Raw genomic sequence first — 26523 nt, 5'->3', positions numbered from 1 at the left:
ACAGCATGGACTCTAAACAACATGCTACGAAAGCACCAGTGGGTCAACAATGAAATCAAAGAAGAAATTAAAAAACACTTTCACACAAATGACAATGGAAATACAACCACACAAACTCTAGGGGATGCAGAAAAAGCAGTACTAAGAGGGAAGTTCGTAGCGATATAGACATTCCTCAAAAAAAAAAACCAAGGACAATCTCAAATAAACCACCTAACTTACCACTGAAAAGAATTAGAAAAATATGAACAAACAAGGAACAAGAAAAAAAAAAGAAATAATAAAGATCAGGGAGAAAATAAATAAAACAGAGATTTAAAAACAATAGAAAAAAATCAATCAAACCAAGAGCTGGCTTTTTGAAAGAGTAATAAAACTGACAAACCTCTGGCAAGGTTCACCAAGAAAAGAGAGAGGACACAATTATACAAAATAAGAAATGAAAATGGAGAAATTACGACCAAATACAAATAATCACAAAGGGAAACTAAAAACAACTATATAACAATAAATTAGAGAACTTAGAATGAATGGACAAGTTTCTAGAAACACACACTTACCCAAAACTGAATCAATAAGAAATAGATCATTTGAACAGACTGATCAGTAAAGCGAAACAGAATCAGAAATGAAACATCTAGTTACAAAGGAAAGAGGGTGAAAAAGGATAAATTTGGGACTTTGAGATTTGTAAATGTTGGCCACTATATATGAAAATAGATTAAAAAACAAGTTTCTTCTGTATAGCACAGGGAACTATATTCAATATCTGTAATAACCTTTAATGAGAAAGAATATGAAAACAAATATATATATATATATATATATATATGCATGACAGACACATTGTGCTGTATAGCAGAAATTGACACATTGTAACTGACTGTACTTCAATTAAAAGAAAGGAAAAATAAAAGAAATAGATTGTTTTAACAGACCTATCACTAGCAGTGAAATAGAAACAGCAATCAAAAACCTCCCTGCAAACAAAAGTCCAGGACCAGATGGCTTCACAAGGGAGTTTTATCAAACATATGAAGAAGAGCTCATACCGATCCTTCTCAAACTCTTCCAAAAGACTGAACAGGAGGGAATACTCCCAAACTCATTCTACGAAGCTAACATCACTCTGATACCAAAGCCAGACAAAGACACCACCAAAAAAGAAAACTATTGGCCAATATCGTTGATGAACATAGATGCAAAAATCCTCAACAAAATAATTACCAAACAGAATCCAATCACACATGAAAATGATTATACATTATTATGATCAAGTTGGGTTCAACCCAGGGACACAAACATGGTTCAACATATGTAAATCAATCAATGTGACACACCACATCAACAAGAGAAAGGACAAAAATCACATGATTATCTCAGTCGATGCAGAAAAACCATTTGATAAAATTTAACACTCATTTATGATAAAACCTCTAACTAAAGTGAGTATAGAGGGAACATATCTCAACACAATAAAAGCTGTTTATGACAAACCCACAGCCAGGATAATACTCAGCAGTGAAAAGTTGAAAGCCTTTCCACTAAAATCTGGAATAAGATAAGGATGCCCACACTCACCACTTCTATTCAACCTAGTCTTGGAAGTCCTACCACAGCAAGCAGACAAGAAAAAGAAACAAAAGGCATCCAAATTGGAAGAGAAGAGGCAAAATTGTCACTATATGCAGATGACATGATTCAACATATAGAAAACCCTAAAGGTCCACACACAAGCTACTAGAGCTGATAAAAGAATGAGACAAGGTAGCAGGGTATTAGATGAACATATAGAAATCAGTTGCATTTCTTTACACTAACAATGAAATAGCAGGAAACGAAAGTGAACAATCCCTTTTAAAACTGCATCCAAAACAATACAATACTTGGGAGTAAAACTGACCGAGGAGGTGAAAGACTTATACGGGGAGAACTACAAAACACTGATTAACGAAATTAAAGAGGACTTAAAGAAATGGAAAGCTATCTCATGTTCTTGGATTGGAATAATCGATATTCTTGAAATGGCCATACTGCCCAAGGCAATCTACAGATTCAATGCGATCCCTATCAAATTACCCAGGACATTCTTCATAGAACTAGAACGAAGAATCATAAGACTTATATGGAATCACAAAAGACTCATAACTGTCAAAGCAATGTGGAAGAAAACTTATGAAGCAGGAGGAATAATCATCCCAGACGTCGACAGTACTACACAGCTACAGTAAACAAAACAGCCTCGTATTAGCATAAAATCAGACGTACGGATCACTGGAACAGAACAGAGAGCCCAAAAAACCCCCATAAACCGACGGGCAATTATCTTTGACAAAAGAGGCAAGAATATACACTGGAAAAGACAGTCTCTTCAGCGACTGGTGTTGGGATAGCAGCGTCTAAGTAAATGGCATTAGAACACTCCCTTACACCAAGAAAACCTCCTACAAGAAAACATAGGCAAAATATTCTCTGAAATAAATCTTAGCCATGTTCTCCTAGGGCAGTCTACACAGGCAATAGAAATAAAAGCAAAAATTAACAAATGGGACCTGTTAAACTTACAAGCTTTTGCTCAGCAATGCAAACCACAGGCAAAACAAAACGACAACCAACGAAATGGGAGAAAATATCTGCAAGTGATGTGACTAACAAAGGTTTAATTTCCACAATATACAAACAGCTCATATATCTTAACTGCAAAAAAAGTACAAATTAATTATTAAAAAACAAACAACCCCATTGAAAAATAGGCAGAAGACCTAAACAAGCAATTCTTCAACGAAGACATACAAATGGCCAATAGGCAGATGAAAAAAGCCTCAATATCGCTAATTATCAGAGAAATGCAAATCAAAACTACAATGAGGTATCACCTCACACCAGTCAGAATGGCCACCATTCAAAAGTCCACAAATGGTAAATGCTGGGGAGGGTGTAGAGGAAAGGGAGCCCTCCTTCACTGCGGGTGGGAATGTAGTTCGGTGCTCTCGTTATGGAAAACAGTCTGAGGATTCCTCCAAAGACTTAAAACAGACTTACCATGTGGTCCAGCAACCTCACTCCTGGGCAGGTATATATCCAGAGGGAACCTTAATTCAAAAACATACATGCACCCCCAAAGTTCCAGCAGCACTATACACAATAGCCAAGACATAGAAGCAACCTAAATGTCCATCAACAGATGACTGGATAAAGAGGTTGTGGTTTATTTCTACAAGGGAATAGTACTCAGCCATAAAAAACAATATAATAAAGCCGTTTGCAGCAACATGGATGGACCTGGAGACTTGTCATTCTAAGTGAACTAAGCCAGAAAGAGAATGAAAAATACCACATGATATCACTCACATGTGGAATCTAAAAACAGAGAAAATAAACAGGACACTAGTAAACTCATCTACAAAGGAGAAACAGACCCACAGACAAACTAAACAATCTTCTGGTTACAGGGGAAAGGGGGTAGGAAGGGATTACATTTGGGACTTTAATATTTGCAAATGCTAGCCACTATGTATAAAAATACCTTTAAAATGAACAAGTTTCTTCTGTATAGCACAGAGAACTATATTCAATATCTTGAAACAATGTTAAATGAAAAATATTATGAAAACGAATATATATATATGTATGTATGACTGGGACATTGTGCTGTACACCAGAAACTTGACACATTTTAACTGACTGTACTTCAATTAAAAAAAAAAAAAACCATGGTATTGGTACAAAAACAGACCTATAGATCAGTGAAATAGAACAGTGAGCCATGAAATAAATCCACAAACTACGGTCAGTTAATCTTTCACAAAGTAAGCAAGACCACACAGTGGAGTAAAGACGGTCCCTTCAGCAAATGGTGTTAGGATAATGACAGCTACATGTAAATCAATGAAGTCTGAACACTCTCACGCCACACACAAAAATAAACTTAAAATGGCTTAAAGACTGAAGTAAGACTACACCATGAACCTCATAACAAGAAAACATAGGCAAAACTATCTCCAACAAGAATCTTAGCAATGTTCTCCTAGGGCAGTCTACCTAGGCAATAGAAATAAAAGCAAAAATTATCAAATGGGACCTAATTAAACTTACAAGCTTTTGCACAGCAAAGGAAACCATAAGACAAACAAAACGACAGCCTATGGAATAGGAGAAAACATCTGCAAGTGCTGCAAAAGACAAAGGTTTAACTTCCACAATATATAAACAGCTTGTACAACTTAATAACAAGCAAATAAACAACCCCATCCAAAAATGGGCAGAAGACCTTAACAAGCAAGTCTCCAGTGAAGGCATACAAATGGCCAATAGGCACATGAAAAAAGCCTCAATATCACTAATGATCAGAGAAACGCAAATCAAAACTACAATGAGGTATCACCTCACACCAGTCAGGATGGCCATCATTCAAAAGTCCACAAACAATAAATGGTGCAGAGGGTGTGGAGAAAAGGGAACCCTCCTACACTGCTGGTGGGAATGCAGCTCGGTGCACCTGTTACGGAAAATAGTATGGAGATTCCTCCAAAGACTAAAAACAGACTTAACATATGATCCAGCAACCTCACTCCTGGGCATTTTATATATCCAGAGGGAACCTCAATTCAAAAACACACAGGTGCCCCAAAGTTCACAGCAGCACAATATATAATAGCCAAGACATACAAGCAACCTAAATGTCTACTGACAGACCACTGGGATAAAGTTGTGGTATATTTATACAATGGAGTACTACTCAGCCATAAAAAAGAATAAAATAATGCCATTTGCAGCAATATGGATAGACCTGGAGATTGTCTTTCTAAATGAAGTAATCCAGAATTAGAGTGAAAAATACCATATGACATCCCTCATATGTGGAATCTAAAAAAAAGACAAAGGAACTTATTTACAAAACAGAAACAGACTCAGATATAGAAAAGAAACATGGTTACCAGTCGGGAAGGGGATGGGTAGGGATAAATTCAGAGTTTAAGATTTGCAGATACTAACTACTATATATAAAATAAATACAAGTTAATACTGTATAGCACAGGGAAGTATATTCAATATCTTATAGTAAGTTATGGTGAAAAAGAATATGAAAATAAATATATATATGATGCTTTATGCTGTCCTCCAGAAATTGACACATTGTAAACTGACTATACTTCAGTAAAAATATACAGACACAAAAAAAATTACAAAATATTTTAAGCACATAAAAGGTATAGAATAATATGAGTTCCTTTGTACTTACTACCAAAGTACCAAATACTAACTTTTTGCCATATTTCCTTCAAATCTTGTTTTACTTTTCCTTGCAAAGTAATAGCAAAGACTTAAATAGCATGTACTGTATGCCAGGTACAGTACTAGTGCTTTAAGTATATTGAATCACTAAATCCTCACAATAACCCTATGAGATATTATTGTTCATATCCCCATTTTACAGATAGGGAAAGTGCGATACAGAGAAGTCAAGCCACTGGCCCACATGATGGAGCCTGACGTGATCCTTAACAGTTGGCTTTTGCTGCCAAGTCTTCACTACCACGTGCCATCACAGGTAAAACCCTGGGACAGAATGACACAGACTTGTATTCACTCCAGGGTAATCATCAGCCTGAATTTGACGTTTATGACTCCCATGCATGTTTTCATAGTTATGATGTATAGTATTTTTGCATTTTTTTAAAGTTGATGTAACTGGACCATGTCATATGCGTTCTTTTTTGCAAGTTCCTTTTATTCTTAACATCATGCTTATGAGACTTATTCACATTGAAAAATGTGTATGTATTCTTTCCAGTTGTGCACAGTATTTCATTGTATTTACTTATCCACTTTTAAGTGGATGGATTGATACTTTCTTGATTCCAGATCTCCCTGTGACTGGCAGTGCAGCAAAGGGCTCTGCTGCACAGTGCATGTCTCCTTGTACAGACGTGTGAGACTTTAGGAATATATATATGTCTGAAACTGTTAAGTTATAGGGTATGCAGATCCATGATTTATTCACCAGATACTGTACAACTGTTCCCTGAAACGTGCCAAATCCTCACTCTTACAAAGTGTGAGTTCCCACTGTTTCATATAGTTGCCAACACAGAGAAGTTTATTTTTGATTCTCTTATGGGTGAGAAATAGTATCTCAATGTTGATTTAATTTGCATTCCTCTGTGTTTTTCATTTGTTTACAACCATCTAAATTTCCTCTTCTGAGATTTGCCTGTCATTTCCTCCCTCCATTGTTGTGGCTGTGTTTTTGCCATTGGGTTGTCCCTCATTTCCTTATTGATGCGTAAAGCATTCAATGTATAATCAGTACTTTTAAGGACATCAATTTCTAGTTTGCGGCAGTCATTTTGCTTTGTTTACCATATCCTTTACTGTACAGATATTATAAATTTTAACATAGGTATATTTAGCAATCTTTTCTTTCACAGGATAAACATTTTGTATTGTTGAAGAAAGCCTTCAACCCCCAAATTTTAAATATTTTCCCCCATTTTTATTCTAAAAGCTTTAAAATTTTATTTTATTGTCTTTAGGTGTTGAGTTCAATCCCCTGCAGCTAATTAATGAGTATGGCATGGGTAGGGATCTACATTTATTTTCTGCCATAGAGGTAACCATTCTTCCCAGCATTATTTATTGAATAATCTATCCTTTCCCTTCTGATTTATCATGCCATCTCTGTAATTCACCAAGTCTCCAAACACGCATTTTCTATTTCTGAGTTCTTAATTCTGTAGCACTAGTCCATTTTTCTGTATTTGCACCAATACAAAATACTATCATGTTTTAACTACTATGGCTTTATAATCTGTCTCATACGTGGTAGGGTAAGTTCCTCACCTTATTCCTTAATTTGTCTTGATAGACTTTACTTTTCCATGTGAATTTTAGGATTGCCTAGTCAAGTCCCATGAAAAAAAAATGTGTTAGGATTTTGATCAAAATTACATTAAACATCTAGGTTAATTTGGTAAGAACTGATATCGCTATGATATTCAGACTTTCACCCATAAAAATGGCGTACCACTCCACTAATTTAGCTCTTTTTATATTTTTCAATGATTTTATAATTTTTATATAAAATTTATAATCGTCTACACTTATTCCTAGATTCCTCATCGCTTTTATTCCTATTTTAAGTATTAACTTGTAGAAATTATTTTCTCCAAATGATCACTGATGCTGGCTAGAAGCAGAATAAATTTTAGTATCTCGAGCCTGTACCTACCAACATGGCTGAACTCTAGTTCCAATAGCCTTCCTGTAGATTTTCTTGGATTATTTCTATGGATAACAACATAATCTGGAAAAATAACGTTAGATCTGTTTTCCTTCCTTCTCTCTCCTTTTCCTTCTCCTCCCCTGCTGACAAAGACCTCCAGTGTATTTTGGACTGGACGCAGTGGGGAACAGAGCCAGAGCTGCAGCGTAGCAGCAGAGGGCGATGGATGAGCACACGAGCTCTGGCTGCAACTTGCTTGGACTTGAATCTTGGGTCTGTCACTTCCCAGCTGTGTGAACTTGGTCAAGTTATTTCACCACTCTGTGCCTCTGTTACCTTATTAGTAAAACAGTGGTAATAATGATAGCACCTCCTAACTGGTTGTTATCAGAAATGAGGTGTTCAACAAGCATTAGCTATGATTACCAGGATCACTTTGTGTGTGACTTTTTTAGGTATAGGTTCCAGGAAATTTCTGGAATAAATCTGAACTCCAGATCTATATAGGGCCAAGTTCACAGTCACAGGCTTTTGGAGGTTACTTTTTCCCCCCTCCTCTCCAGCGCTGGCTGAGACAGACAACTTTCCTTCTTCATCATTTCCCGGGGTCAGTGTGTGGATTTTTTCTAGTTCACCCTTTTACTGAACGTGGGGTCCTATTCTTATGGGGCTACTCAGTTCCAAACCCTACCCGCACTGTCCCAAAGACAAGTCTCGTCTATGCACATTCACTGAAATCTAAACCCCCAGGATTACTCAAATCAGCACCTGTCCCACCCTCAGGGCAACTACAGAACCATTTCACATGTTTACTGCTATAATTTTTAAGTTCCTCTTTGTTTTTGGCACTTGAGAATTTCTGTTACCTTCTTATGAACTTTGGTATGCATGTCAAAGAATGTTTGCTCTAGTCTTTTTTTTTTTTTTTTTTTTTTGCTATATTCTTAATTATTTCAGTTGGAGACGTTGCAGGCTTTCTTGGGCACAATACTGCTAGGAACAGAAGGTTCATTTGCCTTTTATCTTTGTTTATATGATGAGCTAAATGTTAGTTAAATCTATCAATCTTCTCCTTTATGTAATTTGTCTTCAGTGATGTGCTTAGAAAGGCTTTTTCCATATCAAGATTATTTACCCATGCTTATTTTTGTGGTTTTGTTTCTTTACATTTCGCATTTAAACTGTCTAAAATATATTAACTTCAAGACAATCAAAACCTTACATATTAGCAATAAAGCTACCCAGACAAAACAAAATATAGCTATGATCCAACTACGTGGTCTATCAATACTAACTGAACTATGAGTTTAACATGACTGCAATTCAGTCACAACTTAACGCCCAGAGAAGCCACCAGGGCTCTACATCACTTTGACTTGCTGCTCAGTCCAACCCAACAGTCACATTCCACTGAAACTGCATTCAACTGAAACCCTGCATGACCACCACCTGGAGACTACCCAACACAAGGCAGGCACAATTGTACCACGAGACTCCTACAGACTAAGATCCAGCTTACCCTTCTGTTTGTATACAGAAGAAAGAAAGAAAAGCAGAATTACAACAAAATGGACTCACATTTGTGGGAAAAAAAAAATTGAATAAACCCTGTAGAGAACTATCCAGAATTCTGGACATGGAAAGCAATAAAGGCAGAAATTCCTCACATTTCACAGTGTAGGAGACCTGCTTGCCTTTGCGGGTCACCTGTGCAGCTGGGACCGACAGGGCTGGGTCTGAGGGAGGAGAGAACTTGGATGGAATGTCCCCCTCCCCCGACTCAACCTCAGTGCCGATCCCAGGAGCTCCTTTCAGAAGCCAGCAGGCTCTTTGCAGCCCTGTCCTAGGATCTCCTGGAGAGGGGCCGACTCTGTGTTGGCCTGGACAGACCAGGAGGACCCTGTCCCTCAGAGTCAAAAGACACAGCTACATGCCCAGTTCTGCCACCACGATATCACCTCTCCAGCCTCAGTTTTCCAACTTTAAAGTGAAGAGGTAGGACTTGATTTGGTCTCCAGAAAAAAAAAAATCAGAATTAGAACCCAGGCTTTCTGACTTCCAGGGACAGCTCTTTAATACCAGCCACAATGATAATAACCACAGCTATCATTTATTTTGAGTGCTTATTTTTTATCGAACTCTGAGCCAAGCACATTACACGCATTATCTTATTCAATCCTCATTAGCTTCCTATGAGGTTGATACTGTCATCCTAATTTTACATTTATTAAATTCAACAAATACTCATTGTGCCAATTACTAAGACTAAGTAATTTGCTCGAGGTCAGTTAGTAGTTTAGTCAGAACTCAAACCTGGCTTTGCCTGATTTACTGCCCCCTCCTTCCCTCCATCCACCCATCCCTCTACCCTCCCTTCTGCCTTCTCTCATCCAGCCATCCGTCCACCCCTTCCCTAAAAGAACTGCCTCTTTTTGCACACACTCTCCTCCTCCGTTACTAACTGCCATATCTCACGTCCCCACACATTTCAGGCGCGTCCTCAAATCACTTTTCATTTTCTAGCCTTTGTGCATCTTTATCCATAACCTCTCACTCCCAACGACATCTCCCAGCTCCTTAGAAGCTGATCCTGACACTCCTTCCTCCTGTATGTCTTCCACAATGACTTCCACCTTCAGAAGACCCTTTCTTGCTCTGAGTCCCTCCTCCCTTACCCATGAGGGCTGGTCCTTCACACCAGGACACCCGTTTGAGAGTCAGCTGCCAACGGCCCCTTACCAGGTTTCCGACCTGCAGCATCTCCTCGAATTCAGTTGTCATGTTGTAATGCTCCAGTGCCATGAAGAGTGTGTTAAGCACGATGCACATGGTGATGGTGAGGTCAGCGAATGGGTCCATGACCATGAACTTCACTTTCTGCTTGATGGACATCCACAGCGGGCAGCACTCCCAGATCAGGTAGCGCTGGGCAAAGCGGGTCCAGCACGGCGGGCACTTGCGGTGAGACTCCTCCAACTCTGCGGGGCGGGGTGGGAGAGCCAGCGAGCTGGTTTGTTTGTGCTGACTGACTCTTATATAACTCGTGGTAGTCCAGAAAAGATGTATGACTTGCCCAGGGAGATGACAGGCTGCCACATGACAGGGGGCAATGAGAGGGGCAAGGAAGGCTAACGGAAAGAGTGGCCTGTGTTCTGGCTCCTTACTCTGGAAATACGGGAGTAGAGGGCCCCCAGGACAGAAAGCCAGGATGCATGCAGGGAAAACTGGGACAAGACACATTAAGACAGATGTGGGCTCATCCCACATAGCTGTAGGGACGCTCAGAGGACGACAGGCTGAGACAATATCTGAGACAGGTGAATTCAGATATAAGGACACTCAGGACCCAAGAGGCAGGAATAGATGTGGCTATCTGGGACATGTTAGGACAGGTGCAGGGCTGGGGGGTGCCTGGGACAGGAGGGGACAAATTGAGGGGGGGTGCCAAGTTCAGAATGGATGGGATGTGGGGTTGCCTAACTGAGACTGGCTCAGACAGATGTGGGATGCCTGGGCTAGCCTGTGGTAGACCTGGGAATGGCTAGGACTAGGCTAGAACAGGCATACATGGGACAGGACCATCCCAGCAGACATGGGGATGCGTGGGAGAGGACAGGATGAGACCAATAAGCACTTGGGACAGGCCAGGATGGCTATGGCCACGTTTGGAAGAAACAGACATGGATCCAGAGGATGCTCAGGACAAAACAAGCTGGAACAGATGAAAAAACACCTAGGACAGGCAACAGACAGAAAAGCCTGGGACGACCATGGGGATGTCCAAGGCAGGCCTAACAGCCGGTGCGTGCCTGGCTCAGGCTGGGGTAACTGTGAGGGTGCTTAGACTGGAAGTGGGGAGTGTCTGTATGACACTGGGGGGCTGACCTTCAAGCACGCTGGTGAGGGCACTGACCGCGCTGAGGGCTCGCTGCCGCTCTGCTGGCTCCTCAAAGCCATCCGCACACGGAGCCTGGGGGGTCAGCATCTGGGGCCTGCCTGGCTCCTCCGACGGTGTGGTCTGGGGGTAACCAGGAAATAATGCATCAGCCTGGGACACGGCTCCAGCTGGACCAGGGGCAGCCGGCCCAGACTCAGGTTGGGGAGGTCAAAGGGGGACAGGATGGGGGTCTTGATAGGACACTGGGCACTGGGCTTCTTTGCTCCCAACTCCCTCCCAGTGAACAATTCCCCTCACCCCTCCCGCCAATCATTATCTCCTTTATTCTCTTTTTTTCCACCATCTCTCATCAGTGGTGATTCTTGAGTGTGGACAGGAAATGACATGTACAAAGTTCTACTAACCAGATGCTGTCACATACATTAGTACATGCAAAAATGATCTGGGAGTCTTAGTTGACCCCAAGCTCCCTAGAGTCAGGAGCATAAAGAAGCTGAAAAATACCCACCATGCTTTAAGGTAGCATTAACAGAGGCACAGAACACAATGCTTAGACATAGCCGGTGGGAGCTTTTGCCGAGGCAGTTTGGCTATATCTACCAAGAAACTTTTAAATCAGCTCTGCAATTCCTCATCTAATAATGTAACTTCATAAATAATTATACACATGCACCAAAAATACGTATGCAACGAGGTTCATTGCAGCATTGCTCCTACTACCACAAAAACAAAACAACTGATCAATAGGAAGAATATGAAAATCAATTACGGGCACAATCTGGCTCTGGACTCTGACACAAACAGTAAAGAGAACAAGGCCGTTCAACTTGTGTTCCCATGGGAGCACTTTCAAGCAAATAGTTTGATGAGAAAACAAGAAAAACATCTGGAAGATATACACTGAACTGTTCAAGTGGTTATAACTGGGGAACGGGATCGAGCGGGAAAGGGAAGCACTTTTACTCCTGCACCATTGGCTTTGTTGCAGTGTGCCTGCATCACATTTGTAAGGAAAAGCAGTAGGCCTGCGGACGGAGATGGGGCGCGTCCTGATGAAGCAGACATTCTCTCGGCTTACTCAGAGTCCCCCACAGAATCAGGGGGCCCACAGAGGCTTCACATCAGCACGGCCGTGCATGACCACAGCCCATGAGCCCAGGCTGGGGCTGATGAAGGCACTGGCTATTCAGCGTGCGAGAATGAGGCTCTATAATCTCTGTAGGTCAGTGGAAAGATGGGCCCAGGCAACCCAGGGTGGCAGAGCCAGGGCCTGGGGTGGGTACCCGATCGATCTGGGCTCAAGTTAAGGTCAGCCTTTGCAGTTGGTGGGACTGCCCTGAAGTGCTGTGTAGTGAGCTCCCAGTCATGGAAGTATTCAAGCAGAGGCCCCCGAGAGGGCTGAGGTAGCTGGCGGAACAGCAGTACCCTAGGTCCCACGCAGCCACAGATCTGGCCAGCGTAATTCACAAGCATGTCTGAATTCTCCCAACTTCTCTCCTTTACCATCTGTGACAGTTTGGGTTATCACTCAGCAAATATTTACTCTTTCCTCTCCTACTGTGACTGAAGCAAAATTCCCTGTCCTTTTGATGACACACTTGCTTTGGCCGAGGGAATGTTAGGGGACATGATGTGAGCAGAAGCACTTTAAATGTGCTCGTGCCGTTGGCTTTGCTCTCGTGCTCCAGAAATCCTCCAGGAAAGGAGCTTCCCCAGGTAGCTGGCACCCTTTCAGCCTGGTTCAAAGAGGAGCAGCCCTGAGTGTGGAGAAACCCACAGTGTGAAGCCAAGCGAACGTGCAGCCTGGAGCAGAGCTGCCCGGCCAAGCCCAACCTACACCAACCGAGCCACGGTCAAGCTGCAGAGAAGTGAGCACGAGGATGAAGGCTTGTCAGCCGTTGACTTGGGGGAGGGGTGGTTTTTTACACAGCAGTATTCTGCCAACAGATCACTGATACACCATCCTAGTGCAAGCCAGCATCATCTCTTTCCCAAAACTTCTGCAACAGCCTCCTAACTGGCCTCTCTTCTCTTCCCGATATTCTCTACACAGTTGAAAGATTCCCTTAAAGAGTAAATCAGCTCATGACAATCCTCTGATCAGCAACTTCCCCCATCTTACTCAGAGCCAATCCAAACTTTTCTATCGCCTGCATGGTCCAAATCCTAAGTCCTCAAACTCATCTTCTATCCCTTCTTCCTGTTTCCACCATAGCCGGCCCTGCCCGGCCCTCTCATCCCGTAAACGTGTCAAGCTTTTTCCTCTTCAGAGACCTTACACTTGCTGTTCCCTCTTCCTAAGACACCATTCCTTCCATACCTTCACTGCTGGCTTGCTGAAATCATCTGCGGGTCAATTTTCATGTCACCTCCACAGGAATGACTTCCCCGTGCATTTTAATTAGTAGCTGCCATCCCCAGCCCTCCCCCTAGCAACTTTCTATCACATGACCCTTACTGCTACCTGGAAATATTGATCAGCTGCCTCTCTGCCCTCCTGACTACAATATAAACTCCACGAGCTCAGAGCTGCTGTCTGCTCTGTTCACTGCTACATCCCTGGAGCCTTAAACACTGCCTGGCACTAACACAGAGGGCTGGCACCAGATAGATGTTGGTTGGATGGATAAATACTTGGCAATCAGGGGCTTATGTTAAGTTTCAGCTCTGTCCCTAACTTGTTAGGTGATGGGGAAAGGAGAAAGAAGAGTCTGTTCACCGGTGCCTCCCTGACCCCTCTGCCTCCGGGGCCAGGCACTCCTACAGACAGCAGGCAAAGTAGACCCTCACCCTCCACCCCACAATTTGGATAAATTAAAGGGAGCTGTTTGTTGGGCCAGTCCCCTCCTTTTCCCATATGGGGGAAGCATCCACCCCATGTCTAACACTGAGTTTTGTCTTCAGACTAGAACTGGGCAGAAGTGTCACCAGGGACCCAGTAGAAGCCGAGAAGGCATCTCCAGGGGCCCACAGCCTGCTGCCTCTCTAACTTTTCAATATCTCCATCTTGGTCCTCTAATTCCTTTAACTTTGCAAATAACCCCCTTGGCCTGCTAATCCCTTTAAGGTTACAAATGGGCCCCACAGAAGTGAGAATGGGTGAAGTCAGAGTTCCCAGTAATGAAGTGTTTGAACTTGGATTCCTCCCGACATGTGCAGTACAATGAGATGATTTTCTCCCTAATGAGATTAGGAAATTCTATTAGTGCTCCAGCTGCTGACCTGATTCCACAGGGCTGAGGCTCCAGGGTGGGACCTGCAGGAGAGCCTGCAGCCACTGGCACTGGGTGTTCCTGGGAAGCCAGACACCCACCCTCCAGGTGATGCCCAGGGGCCCCCTCAGAACCACCCAGAAACTACCATCTGCCCCAGTGGGTTCCAGGACCCTCTCATTGACTCCCTACTCCGGAGGAGCATGAGGGCCCCAGATGCTCTGCAATGTGCCCCAGGAGTCTTTACTCCTTCCTGCTCAATAACAATAATAGGTAATAATAATAATTACTTGAGCACGAGACAAGTACTGGTCTAAGCACCAGACAGGTTGTAACTCTTTTAGTCCTCACCACAGCCTTCTGATGCGGAAATTAATTTTATTTCCACGTAACAGATGAGGAAGTTGAGGCACAGAGAGATATTAATTAACCTGTACAAAGTCCCACAGTTAGAGCAAGTGGCTGAGCTGTAGCAAAACAAGCCATTTGGCTGTGAGCGCCCCCTCTCACTGTGCTGTCCTGCTTCCTCAGAAAGTCTGGCGTCCTCCACCTCCTGCAGGCCTCAGGGTCTGAGCCACACGTCTGCCCTATTTCTGGGTGGGCTGCTCTGAGCATTGTGCTAGGGGGCAGGGGTCAGCAAGGTCACTGGAAGGCTGGTTGGGCAGTCATCAGCCTGTCAGGGGATCGGCTGACTGAGTGATCAAAGCTCTGACTGGCCTCTCATGGTCTGGCCCCTCCCTGTCACCTTTCTGACAATCACTCCAACTCCTCCCCCCTTTACTCCCTGGTTTCCAGCCATGCTGCCCTCATGGCATTTCCTCCAATAGGCTAGGCATGCTTCTACCTCAGGGCCTTTGCACCTGCTATTCTCTAGGCCTGGAACACGTTTCCCCCAGATGATGTAATCCCAGTATGTGACTATGACATTATCACAACGTGCTCATGCTCATCCTGACTGCTTTGCCCCTATAAGCGCATTCATCCTGGCATCGATCCTGAGGTGGGTATTTTAAATCCACTTTACAGACAAGAGACCTGAGGCACAGAGAAATCAAGTGACTTGCTCACAGCCATCCAGCTGGTAAATGATAAGCCAGCGTTCAAACCCAATTTGTCTCCAGAATCTGTGTGCTAACCCCTCTGCTAACCACTGCTCACCTGGTTCCCCTCCCTGCCTCCTTTAGGTCATTGTTTAAATGCCTCTTAATGAGAGGTGGTTCCCTCTCCCCATTCCCCACTTTTGTCTTCCCAAAGCACTTAGTATTTGGGCTAATATTAAGTTACTGGTTTGTCAAGTATCAAAATATTTTGAACTCACTGAATAATTGTTGCCCAGAACCCTATAAGTATCCCCATGCAACTCCAGCCCTTTTCTCAGGACCCCGTGGACTGTCCACAATCCGGCAACTCTCTAGAACTGCCACACACAGGGCCTCTAGGACACTGGTTCTGGGCCACCAGGGCATCTCTGGTGCCCCTGCCTTACCAGTTGCTAAATATTGAGCTATCAGCCCTGTTTATCACCATTACGTACCAGATCCGCATATATACAAATTTTTCTTCTTCCTTTGATTTTTGTCTGCCTGGCTGGTAGGCTCATTCACCCCCAGAGCCTAGTATACAACAGGTGCTCAATAAATACTTGACAAGTATTTTTAGACCTGGCACTGGTGACCAGTTTGGGAGACCAGGCCTGTCCTGGGACTGCATGGGGGGTGGGCTCACCGTGTCCAGGGGGCGCTCCAGCATCATAGGGCGGAGGAGGCGGCTCCCTGGGGAGGTGGCCTCAGGGTCACCTACCCCCAGCAAGGAGACTACCCCGTTGCAGTCCACGGTGCTGTTCCTTTTGCCATTGAGGACGTGGCCTAGAGTTGAGGTTCCTGGACTGGGCTGTCCCTGGGCACTAGGCCAGCGCAGGGGCCAAGGCACTAGCAGTGACGTGCGGTGGCTCTCGCTGTCCCCCGCCGTGCTGTTCTCATCATCTGCAAAATCTGTCTCGGAGCCCAGGTCTCGCCGGCGGAAGGTGAAAATGCTCCCACGGCTGGAGCGTGGCTTCAAGGAGGTTCTGCTGAGGCCGTGGGTGATGCTGAGGCGATTCTGAGGGCACGCAGAGAGGGGACAGGACTGAGACAGCTCTTCACGTGCTCCCAGCCTATCTCGTGGCATCAGCCCCAGCTCACCTCGGAGCACTGATGGCTTTGTCGGCCATGTAGGAACTGGGTGGGCTGAGTCAGGGGTGCTAAGAGGAGGGGCGCAATCCTGCATCATCTGGGATCTCTGCTCACCTGAAGCCTGTGCTTCTGGGGCTTTGACACTGAACCTTATCTGGGCCTGAAGTGGGACCAAGGCTGGGCAGGGGAGAAGGCGACAGAAGGCTCCAGGTGGTGCAGACAGGCCTGGCCTGAGCAGGGCCTGGCACAGTCAAGCTGTGTCCCTCGCTCATTTGGGCACATCATTGAGCTCCTACCAATCCACACCATGTGGTGCCCCTCAGTACCAGCCCCAGTGCTGTGGACTTAGCTGAGGTTGGGGATTTCATAACATCCAAACCTACCCGGTTCCCCTGCCCAGGGCCCCTTCCCCTCCAAGAATGGCCATGGGAAACAGGAGGAGCTGGGAGGGGCTCAAGGAATGCTCTCCTTGGGGAGAAACCATGGGGGCTGTGACAGCACCAGGGGCCTAACACGATGACCCTTTGATGCCAGAGCCACCCTAAAAGGGCCAAAGCCCCGGCCGGGGATTACCACTGCTCGGGGACCATCCTCCGAGTCAGACTTGGGGAACCTGTCTTCCCCACACTCCTCCGTCCCTGAAGACATTCGTTTTCTCCTCTTGCTCCTTCTCTCGTGAGTGGTTACTGGAGCCAAAGGGGACATCTCCAAGGAGCTGCGGGACACGGTGTCCACACCCCTGATGGCGAGGGCCTGGGAGACGGTGGAAGAAAAGTTGTCTTGGTGATTGAGACTTGGTGCAGCCTCAGGCCAAGGTAGGCCAGACAACTCTCAGCACCTCGGTTTTTCCCAGCAGTAAGTGGACTTGCACACTCACCCCCAAACGAGGGCATCATGGACAGATGAGCTCAGACAGACCCAGGATGTTTTGAGAAAGCTCAAGATCCCAGGAGGAAGAGAGTAGGGGCTGAAGTGGGCAACTCTTGGAGGAGGGGAGTGTGGGGGCAGGTGGGAGAGGGGATGTTGATGAGCAGAGGTAGTGACAGAGGATCTTCTAGAAGGTTCAGCTGCCAAAATGGGAGCTGGAGGAGGTGGCATGGAGCAGTGAGAAAGAAGTGGATGTCCTTGGCCTGGCTCCTACACGGCCTGCTCTGCAGTTAGCCTCCGGCACCTTCCTGTGTGAAACTAGGTGTAGCCAGGGCAGAATCTCCGTTGCTTATTTTCTGAGCCTGCTCAGGCTTCCAACTTTGGATCTTCCTTACTATCCCGTCAAAAGACACCCCTTGACTAGGGTAAACCACGTCCATGGACAGACGGTTCTCTTTTTCCCAGCTGGTAGCAGACTCACAGCGATCACCTTTGCCCACCTGCAACCCTGTCACCCAGAAGACACCACGGTCAAAGGGAAGAGCCTTCCCCAGCAGGCACCACACTCACAGGGCCTACATTTACCCAGCAGGCACACTTCCTCCCATCAGACACTTCAGGAACAGGCTCCGTCTTTACTCAGCAGGTAGCGAATTGTTACCCAGCAGACACCACATTCACAGGAAATGCCTATACCCACCACACACTAGCTTTGCCCAGCACGCATCACACTTCTGGACACCAGTGTTACCTAACAGGCACCAGCTTTACCCAGCATGCATCACACCTCCGGACACCAGCTTCACCCAGCAGGCACTATGCTTGTAGGAATCTACCATCAGGTGAAGGCTTGGTCTGGAGCCTCCTTGGCTGCGCTACTCACTCACCTCATGCTCTTTCTTGAGCATCTCCATGGCTTCCTGGAATCGCTTTTCCTTCTCCTCCGTCTCAGCGATAGTGGCTTGGTTTTGCTCCTCGTAGGCCATGGCGACCACAGCCAGGATCAAGTTCACCAGGTAAAAGGAGCCCAGGAAGATGACAAGCATGAAGAAGATCATGTAGATCTTCCCTGCGGACCTCAGGGTCTGGAGGAGCAAGGGGGCAGAGGTCATCTTCACTGGGGCCCCCTTCTGGTTCAAGGTCATGAATTCCAAGTTACCCAGCCTGGCTGTGCCAGGGGTTCAAAGGGCCACAGCCTGGGGAGAGGGTAGGGCATATCCCATCTACAGAAGAGAGTGACCTACAGACAGGGGCAGTGCTCCACCCATGGGAGGAGGCAGAACATTCCGGTTGGTAGAGGAAATGTTGCATCATGTAGGGTGGACAAGTGCCCCACTCACAGAGCACAGAGTATCCTACATAGAGGGCTGGGTACCTGGCCACCAGCGAAAGGAAAGTTTCTTTGCTTGCTGAGCCCTCATCCCTCGGATGTCCCCTGTCCCCTGCCCCTCCTCTGTTCTGGCCATTGGAAAGGTTGCTGTCCTTGTGCAGCCTGGGCCCTGATGCGGGACCCTGAGCCTGTTCCTGGCAGCCCTCTGCTGGCCCTGTGCACCCACACACCTGCTGGTAGAGGCGCTCCCAGCAGTCCTGCGTCATCAGTCGGAAGAGTGCGAGGAAGGCCCAGGCGAAGGAGTCGAAGCTGGTGTAGCCGTGGTCAGGGTTCTCACCTGCCTTTAGGCACCGGTAGCCCTCGGGACACGTCCTGCGGCCAGACACACTGACTGTCTCATGCTGTAAGAGGTCCTCCGCCCCTGAGACTCTAGCCTCATGAACCGGGTGCCACTCTGCCATGTCCTGCCTCTAGAACTTTTCATGCTGTGCCTCCCATGTGGGTCACCATCTTCCCCTTTTCTCTATGCATCTGTATGCTGCCAGGCCTAAATCCAGCTCCCTTCTGCCCATGTGAGATGCCATCCCAGCTGCTGTCCAAGTTGCCTCTCCCCTCACAAAGGAAGTGCCAAGGGCCTGGCTCAGGTCTCTTTCCCTGCCTGCCTACCTCAGGGGAGTGGGGCACAGTGCAGGCACACAGGTGGAACGGTGAGGCTGAGCTGAACAGGATGGAGCCCAGGGCAAAGGCAAGCCATGGGGTTGCGGGATGATTCCAGGGTGGATGGGCTGGGGCCTGGCCACGTCTGGAGGGCACAGTCCCTCTCCCATAGAGGGAGCGCTAGGCTGGATTCATGAGTGCAGTGAATAGATGAGAGAGAGGATGGGGCAAAGGGAAGCTGGCAGGTGGGAGGATGCAGCCAAGGGGCCTCTGTGCCTTGCTAATGTCCTAAGTTAAGACCTTCTCTTTAGGGACAGGAAGGGCTCTGGAACTTCATATTCAGAGATGTGGGACTACAGCGCCATGCAGCACCTCCCACACCAGGTGAGCCTGTGAGACCTCCTGGCCCCCAACAATCTTTGGCACAGTCACACTGACCCAGGCGCCGGTGTGCACAGGGCCCTGAAAGTTGTACATGGCTTACTGGGCATCTCTAGGTACCACACTCGGGCTGCAAGTCAAGGCTGCTAGGGGAGGCCATACTCTTGGCCTGATGGAGGATCAGGAGGGAGGAAGTGAAGACTGGAGAGGGAGGGAGCTGCCCTGGGGGGACTTCAGGAAGGGAAATGGAGCCAGAGTTGGGCTGCTGGGGGGCCCTGCAGGGCTTCTTGAGCTGTTCCCCCAAGTCTAGTCCCTTCTTCAGGACTCTGTTCACCCTCCCTGCAGATCTGAGCCCCCATTCCCCCCCCCCTTTTTTTTTTTTTACCCTCTCCCAGCTGTCTCCCTGTGGTAGGGCAGGGAAGGGAGGTGGGGAAAGGACTTGCTGTCCCTAGGGTCAAGGGCATATACTGAAAGTACGGTTAGTTGAGGAAAAGCACGGGGAGCCCCCACTGGCTGGGTGCCACATACCCCGCGTCGGAGCTGTTCCCACACAGTAACACATCAGAGGTGCCGTTCTTCAACAGGTAATTTTCTGGAAGAGAAGCATTCAACGGTGAGGGGCATGTGTGGCCCAGACTACCAGGGTTTCCAACCTGCACCCAGGGCTTTGGGAAGGCAGACACCGCTGGCGGTCTTCCCTCTCCTTCTCTGCCCCTGCCCTACCTCTACCCTCTGCCTGGCCAAGTCTGAGGCAACGTAGGCTGCTTCCCTGGCCTTGCCTTCCTCTTGCTCCTCAGACGTTCCGCTGCCAGTGTCCCCACAGGGAGCTTCTGCACCCTGCCCCAGTCACTCAGGGAGCCAACCTGGACCAACAGAAGCCCTGAACTAGGAGGGAGGGGTCTGTTCAGACAGGGCTGGCGCTGCACCAGGTGAGACAGGGGACACCAGTCCTGTTGCCTCCACCTGTGACCATCCATCAGCCCCCATCACTCACCACGACCTGCCTTAGTCTCAGGCAGCAGTTCTCCAAGGGTGGTCCCCAGCCCAGCAGCACGAAGCATCAATTGAGAACTGGTTAGAATGGTAACTTCCCAGATCTACTGACTCAGAACTCCAGGCGTGGGGCCCAGCAGTCTGTGTTTTCCGGAGCCCTCCAGGTGACTCTGGTACACACTGAAGTTTTACAACCACTCATGGCCACGGCTGAATCATAAGCAAATTTATGCACTGAGTTTCCACCTATTTCTTTTTCCCAAAGTGGACTGCCGGGGTATATAAGAGGCCCTTATTTCAGAGTGGTTCACTGTGGCCTGGAATCTGGCCTTGTGCCAGCACCTGCCTTTGGTCCAGACTGCTGGCTCCAGTCAAGGGAGGTGCTTGCCATCAGCCTGAGAACGGAAGTACAGCCCACGGGGCGGTGAACCAACTCAAGGGGCTCACGTGGATTTGCACAGCCACCGAGCTTGCCCTGGGGCGTCCGTGTATGGACTTAACATCCTGACAAGGAACACTGGTACCTGTCTGTCTCTCCACCCAACTCCATCCATCCCATTCTTCAAGCGTCATCTCCCCACCCGGCCTGAAACCTCAGGAGGCAGGCACTAAGGCTGCTCTTCCCTGTCCTCTTAGAGCCCTAAAGGGCAGGGGCTGGATCCCTGAGCACAGAGCCAGGTCTCTGGGGGAGCAGGGAGGGCTTGGACGTCCCCGGAAGGAGGCCTGTGTGGGAGATGTCCAGCCCTGGGGGCCCCGCAAATTTCTGCCTGGGCCACTGAGCCAGCGGGCACCTGGGTTGTTGAGGTAGAGATCCAGCGATTCCCAGACCAGGCCATCAGCCTCCACGGAGCCGTTGGTACCGTTGAGCATCGTGAAGTTGCGCACGCACTTGTGCCTCAGGTTGCCCATGAAGAGCTGCAGGCCGATGAGGGCGAAGACGCTGAGGCAGAAGACCGTGAGGACCATCACATCAGCCAGCTTCTTCACAGACTGGATCAGGGCCCCCACAATGGTCTTCAGGCCTGTGGGAGGTGAGAAGGAGCAGGGGTCACCCACGGCACTGCGGTCCCCGCTCCACTGGGCGGGGGCCAGGCCTGAGGGGTGCTGGGCCGGGTGGGCAGCCATGAGGTGGGGCAGGGGAAAGAGGCCTCTCTCAGGCTTTTCAGACCCAAAACCTCCTTTCCTCTGCTGCTAAGATTCTGTCCTGAATCCTTTGGGCCAAGAGTCTAGTCTGGTTGTGTATTTTCAGAGGGACCTACTTCTCTTTCCTCTCCGCTAGCCAAATAAATGAAATGAGTGTGGGCAATGCAGTTTCCTTGAAGAAAACACTCAAAGCCTGTCCCCCTCTGGCTGGTCCCAAGGTATGCTGGCCTGCCCCTTTAAAGGTAACTCCTGGAAGGGAGACAGAGGGCCAGGCCTGTTCCAGGGCAATGGAGAGCCTTGGCCCTGATCCTGAGATGGGGAGAGACACAGCCATTCTTGGTAGAGGGAAGGAGCGAGCGAGCTGGGGAGGTGTCTGGCAAGGCCAGGGTGGGTATTGAGCTAAGGGGCCTTTTCTGGCTCCAGCCTGCTTTTGGAAAAGGCTCAGGGGCAGGGGAGGGGCTGACGTGTTTTGCACTTTCCTCTTCTGCCCTGTCCCCTGGGCCCCATCCCCTGTCCATCCCATTCCCCAAAGCTGAGAGGCCGTGATCTGTTAGTTGCACGGCCCAGCTCCCTGCAGAAGCCAGCACCACACAGAAAAGCATGTGTAGACGCCTTCGGCCTGACACTTGGCTACCGTCCTACAAGTTCACAAGTTCGAGCAGAGCACGGGGAGCAAGGGGGCTTCTCTGCCAGCAGCAAGGACCCACGTCCCATCCCTCCTATCCACCCCCGCCCCCATCAAAGCGGCCAGATCTCAGATTAAGCTCCATCCATCCGTCCAGCCGGTTAATGTATTAGGAGCATCCGTGCGGCTGTGCCCATGACTCAGAGACAAGTAGACAGCGATGGGCAGACATGGGAGAGGGGAGAGGAATTCCTCCCCACAGTGCCGCTAACGCTGCTGCCTGCCCGGGGCTCAGAGGCACCCAGCGTTTTTGTGAAATCGTCCTGGCAGATGTCGGCAATTGCCTGGGCCATGGGTGGACCTTGCAGGGGTGGCGGCCCAGATGGCGGTGTGGGTGAAGGTGGTGGGATCACGAGCCCTCTGTGGTCCAGATCTATGCCTCCTCCTTAGCAGAGCTCCTCTGACCCCTGGTGGGCACTCTGGTTCTGCTCGCCACACCTGGAGACCCTGCCCACAGTGTGTGTGTGTGTGTGGGGGGGGGGTTGGTCAAAGTGATGGGAGGTGGGCAGTAGCTCACATCCCCAAACTGGATTCTGCCTCCAAAGTATCTTCGGCCTAAAGCATCCAGTTCAAGGCCCTGCAAAGCACCTCCTGGTTTGTGGAGATAGTGTCTTTGGGGATAATCGGTTGGTGACCCACTCTAACCACGTCTCATGTTGATGAGAATCTACTTCTGGCAAGAATGGCTCCAACCAAGTAAAGGGATTCTTTCTGGAAAGACCCAGGAAGGGACGGGTCCTGGGGGGATCAAGTGGGAAATTGTCCTGCCACTGAAGTTCTAACAGGTTTGGAGAAGAGACCTCAGAAACCCTACTCCAGTTAATTCCCATTTTAAAGCAAAGGAGACGGAGATCTGGAGAGGGCCATGGCTATTAAGCCTCAGCTCAGGACACCTCCTCCAGGGGGTCCTCCTTAATGCTGACCATACCATTTTCCTAATGCCCACTTTCAGAAGATGCTGCCTGCTTCCTCACTGGGTTGCTGGCAGCTTTGAAGAGATGCAATGCGGCTGGGTTGGGGTCGGTGGGCTCCCTCTAACCCTGGACTGAGAAATATTTTCCTTTGTAAGCCTTTCTTATAACACAAACTGGAACATGCCTTTTCTTAACCACTACAGTCAGCGTGCTTATCTACCCTTGCGGGGTATGCGTTGCGAAGTCCCCAGGACCCTCGAGGACAGACCCCGAGGTGTGTGTGTGTGTGTGCACAAAGTCAATGACATCTTTCTCAGTGGGGGTGGCTCCATGGGAGTTGGAGCAGATTGCCCCACCTGCTATGGGCTTTTAGCAGGGACCTGGGCCAAATATAGGCCCAGGGCCCATGACCCCCCAGCTTCCAAATCAGGAGTGGGTACACCAGTCTGGTTCACCTAATTCTTGCTTCAGCTCTGGCACCTCTCCAGATCGGTAGCATGTAAGCTGTTCCCAGCTGCCTTCTCAGTTCTGAATGCGGATACATTCAAAAAAGTTTCTGGAAGGAGCCTTTGGGAACTGGCCTCTGACATCGTCAGAAGTCTGTGAGCGCTTTCCTGGATGGATGGGGTAGACTGGCTATCTAGAGAGGCTGTCTGGGCTTAGAAGGGTTCCCGCTGACAATTGCCAACACCTGTCAAGGAGAATTTCACCCCGAGGCTACCATGCACGGTTTGCTAAACTTCTACCGCACATGCAGCGAGGGCTGTTAGACGCCAAGGCTGGTGACACCTGTCCACAGAGTATGCTCCGTTTCACAGAATGGGGCTGGGGTGCCGGCTGTGCGTGTAGCACCAGACGAGGCACAAGGCAGGGACTGGGCACTCAGCCATGAAAGGCCGTGACCAAGCTGTCCTTCTTTGTTCTGGGTGTGTGTGTGTTTTCCCTCAAAAACAGTTCTTTTGGTTTCCTCATTAGAGGATGCTGCTTCAAGGCTGAAGCCATTCACATTTGAGCTTTTAGCTATCCAAATAGTTCAGTCTGGGAAAGAAATCTATCTTGGGAAGAATTTGGGTTCAATTCAGGACCTTCCATGGGGTACTCTGTGCCCCACCAGTGTCTATGATGGGGGCTTTGCTGGGGAGGCCCATTCTGTGGCACTGAGGGGACAGCCATGCCCACTGCCAACAGCCCCCACACCTGAGCTCTGGAAAAGGTACTCTGGTGACAGACATATTGGAAGGGGCCTTCCCAAGGGTTGCCTTGGCTCCCAGGTGGCTGGAAAGGCCCAAGCGTGTCCCTCCAGCCTTGGCGTTTAACCTGATTTTCACCTGAAATGACTGATATAGTTTTCAGGGCCCGGAGGACTCGGAAGGTACGTAAAGCTGAGACATTGCCCAGGTCCACAAATTCAGTGGTGTATCTGTAACAAGGGAAATTTACACACAAGACAGTGACAACACGCCAGCAGGACACACGGCCAGAGGAGGGGGGTGGGGGAGACAGAGAGAGAGTCACTTGTAGCTGAGATCTGACAGGCAAACCTGGGCATCTTACCTGGGATAACTGAAATAGTTTTTAGAGCTCTCAGGACTCTGAAAGTTCGAAGAGCCGACAAATTGCCTAGTTTTATATTTTCTGATACATACCTGCAGAATCAAACCACAGTTATCGGGAATTACAAAGCAGCACCTCAGCCCGCCCTCCCCGACCAGCCCCTCTCTCTCCTCCCCCTCCCGCGGGGAGGGCTGTGCAGGACCTGGGCCCTCCCCCAGGTTTTCTTCCTGAGCTCATCCCTCCTGACATGGGGGCCTCAGCAAGGCTGCCTGCAGGATGGCCACAGAGCAAGCTCCCAGGTGGCTCTCTCAGTGAGTCTTATGAATGACCAGTGCCAGGAGGCAACTACTCTGCCACAATCTCCATGCCACTGGGGACCATGACACGCAACCATGTAGTGGGCTCTGAGGCTGGGGACACAGCCGAGGAGGAAACTGTTTTCCAGGAGACCAGGCAAGGCCAGGTGACACAGGAAGCAAGTGGATTTCTGCTCCTCGTTTCGCTCTGCATCTTCTGCAGGGTCATCAGTTCATGCCTGGCTGCTCTGATCCATGTGATCCTGAAGCCCTGGCTGAGACCATGGAGGTGTGGCTGGGTCTTCGAGGACAGTCTACTCGCTTCTTCCAACCACAGATCTCTGTGCCAGGAGTGGTTCAGGAGTCCCTGAAGTCGGGAGGGGGAGGCAACCTGCATACTCAGAGGGAGAAGAGTTTCCGAGATGATGCTTTGGAAGATGAGACAGATGGTTGCCCAAACATTCAGCTCTTCGACTACTCACAGGCCACGGCCGACACAGGAAGAGAAAAAAGCAGGTGGAGGGTCCTAGGGATGCACCAGCCCCTCTCCCATGAGTCCATCCCAGTCCCACCCAAGACCCTCAGTGTCCCCAAGGCTCCAGGTCTCCACAGGAGGAGTGGCCTCAGGATCTGTCCTGCTCAGGCCCAAGTGGTTCTTAGGGTTGAGGGGCCGTGGGGCTGTCCCCCTGCAACTTGGACAGTGCCCATCCGTACCCTCCACAGGCACAGGAGGAAGAGCCAGCCTCTGGGGGTCAGGGACCTGCCCCAGGAGAGCACGAGGACACGTATGGACAGGCCATATGACCAGGCTGTCTGAGAGATAGATGGACAGTGTGTGACCAGGGCCACTGGGACAGTGGCAAGTGACTTGTGATATTTAACCAAAGGTTTCACATCCAGGGTGTCTGACATTTAACCGAAGGTGTCTGATGTTTAACAAAGAACAGCGGGCTCAGGATGTGTGCTGTTTAACCAAGTGTGTCCGACCCGTTGTCAGAGTGACGTCAGCCCAGTGACACCGGGTAAGTGTCAAGGATGGGCTGACAGTGCTGATGGACTCACTCTGCCAGTCAGCATGGACCTCCAGGCCCTGCCACTCTGCTCAGAGCTTCCGAATCTGCCTTCAAGCGCTGAGTGACTGCAGGGAGGGACTTGGCGGGCTGTGCCCTGGGGTCAGCCAAGTCCAGCCTGGTCCAG

General features: G+C 48.5%; 1 protein-coding gene across 1 annotated transcript in view; it reads right to left on the bottom strand.

Moving 5' to 3' along the window:
• SCN5A (sodium voltage-gated channel alpha subunit 5) overlaps positions 1 to 26523 on the bottom strand; it is a 100581-nt gene that overhangs the window by 41933 nt on the left and 32125 nt on the right. The window contains 9 exon segments of the mRNA XM_032459195.1: positions 9965 to 10203; positions 11111 to 11243; positions 16061 to 16432; positions 17080 to 17259; positions 18261 to 18458; positions 18934 to 19075; positions 20270 to 20333; positions 21526 to 21756; positions 25031 to 25122. Coding sequence (XP_032315086.1) covers positions 9965 to 10203; positions 11111 to 11243; positions 16061 to 16432; positions 17080 to 17259; positions 18261 to 18458; positions 18934 to 19075; positions 20270 to 20333; positions 21526 to 21756; positions 25031 to 25122 — 1651 coding nt within the window.

The sequence above is a fragment of the Camelus ferus genome, chromosome 17 (genome assembly GCF_009834535.1).
Source record: "Camelus ferus isolate YT-003-E chromosome 17, BCGSAC_Cfer_1.0, whole genome shotgun sequence".
In the NCBI taxonomy this organism is placed as follows: Eukaryota; Metazoa; Chordata; class Mammalia; order Artiodactyla; family Camelidae; genus Camelus; species Camelus ferus.
The sequence above is the reverse complement of the archived record's forward strand: the minus strand, read 5'-3'. Positions and strand labels throughout refer to the sequence as shown.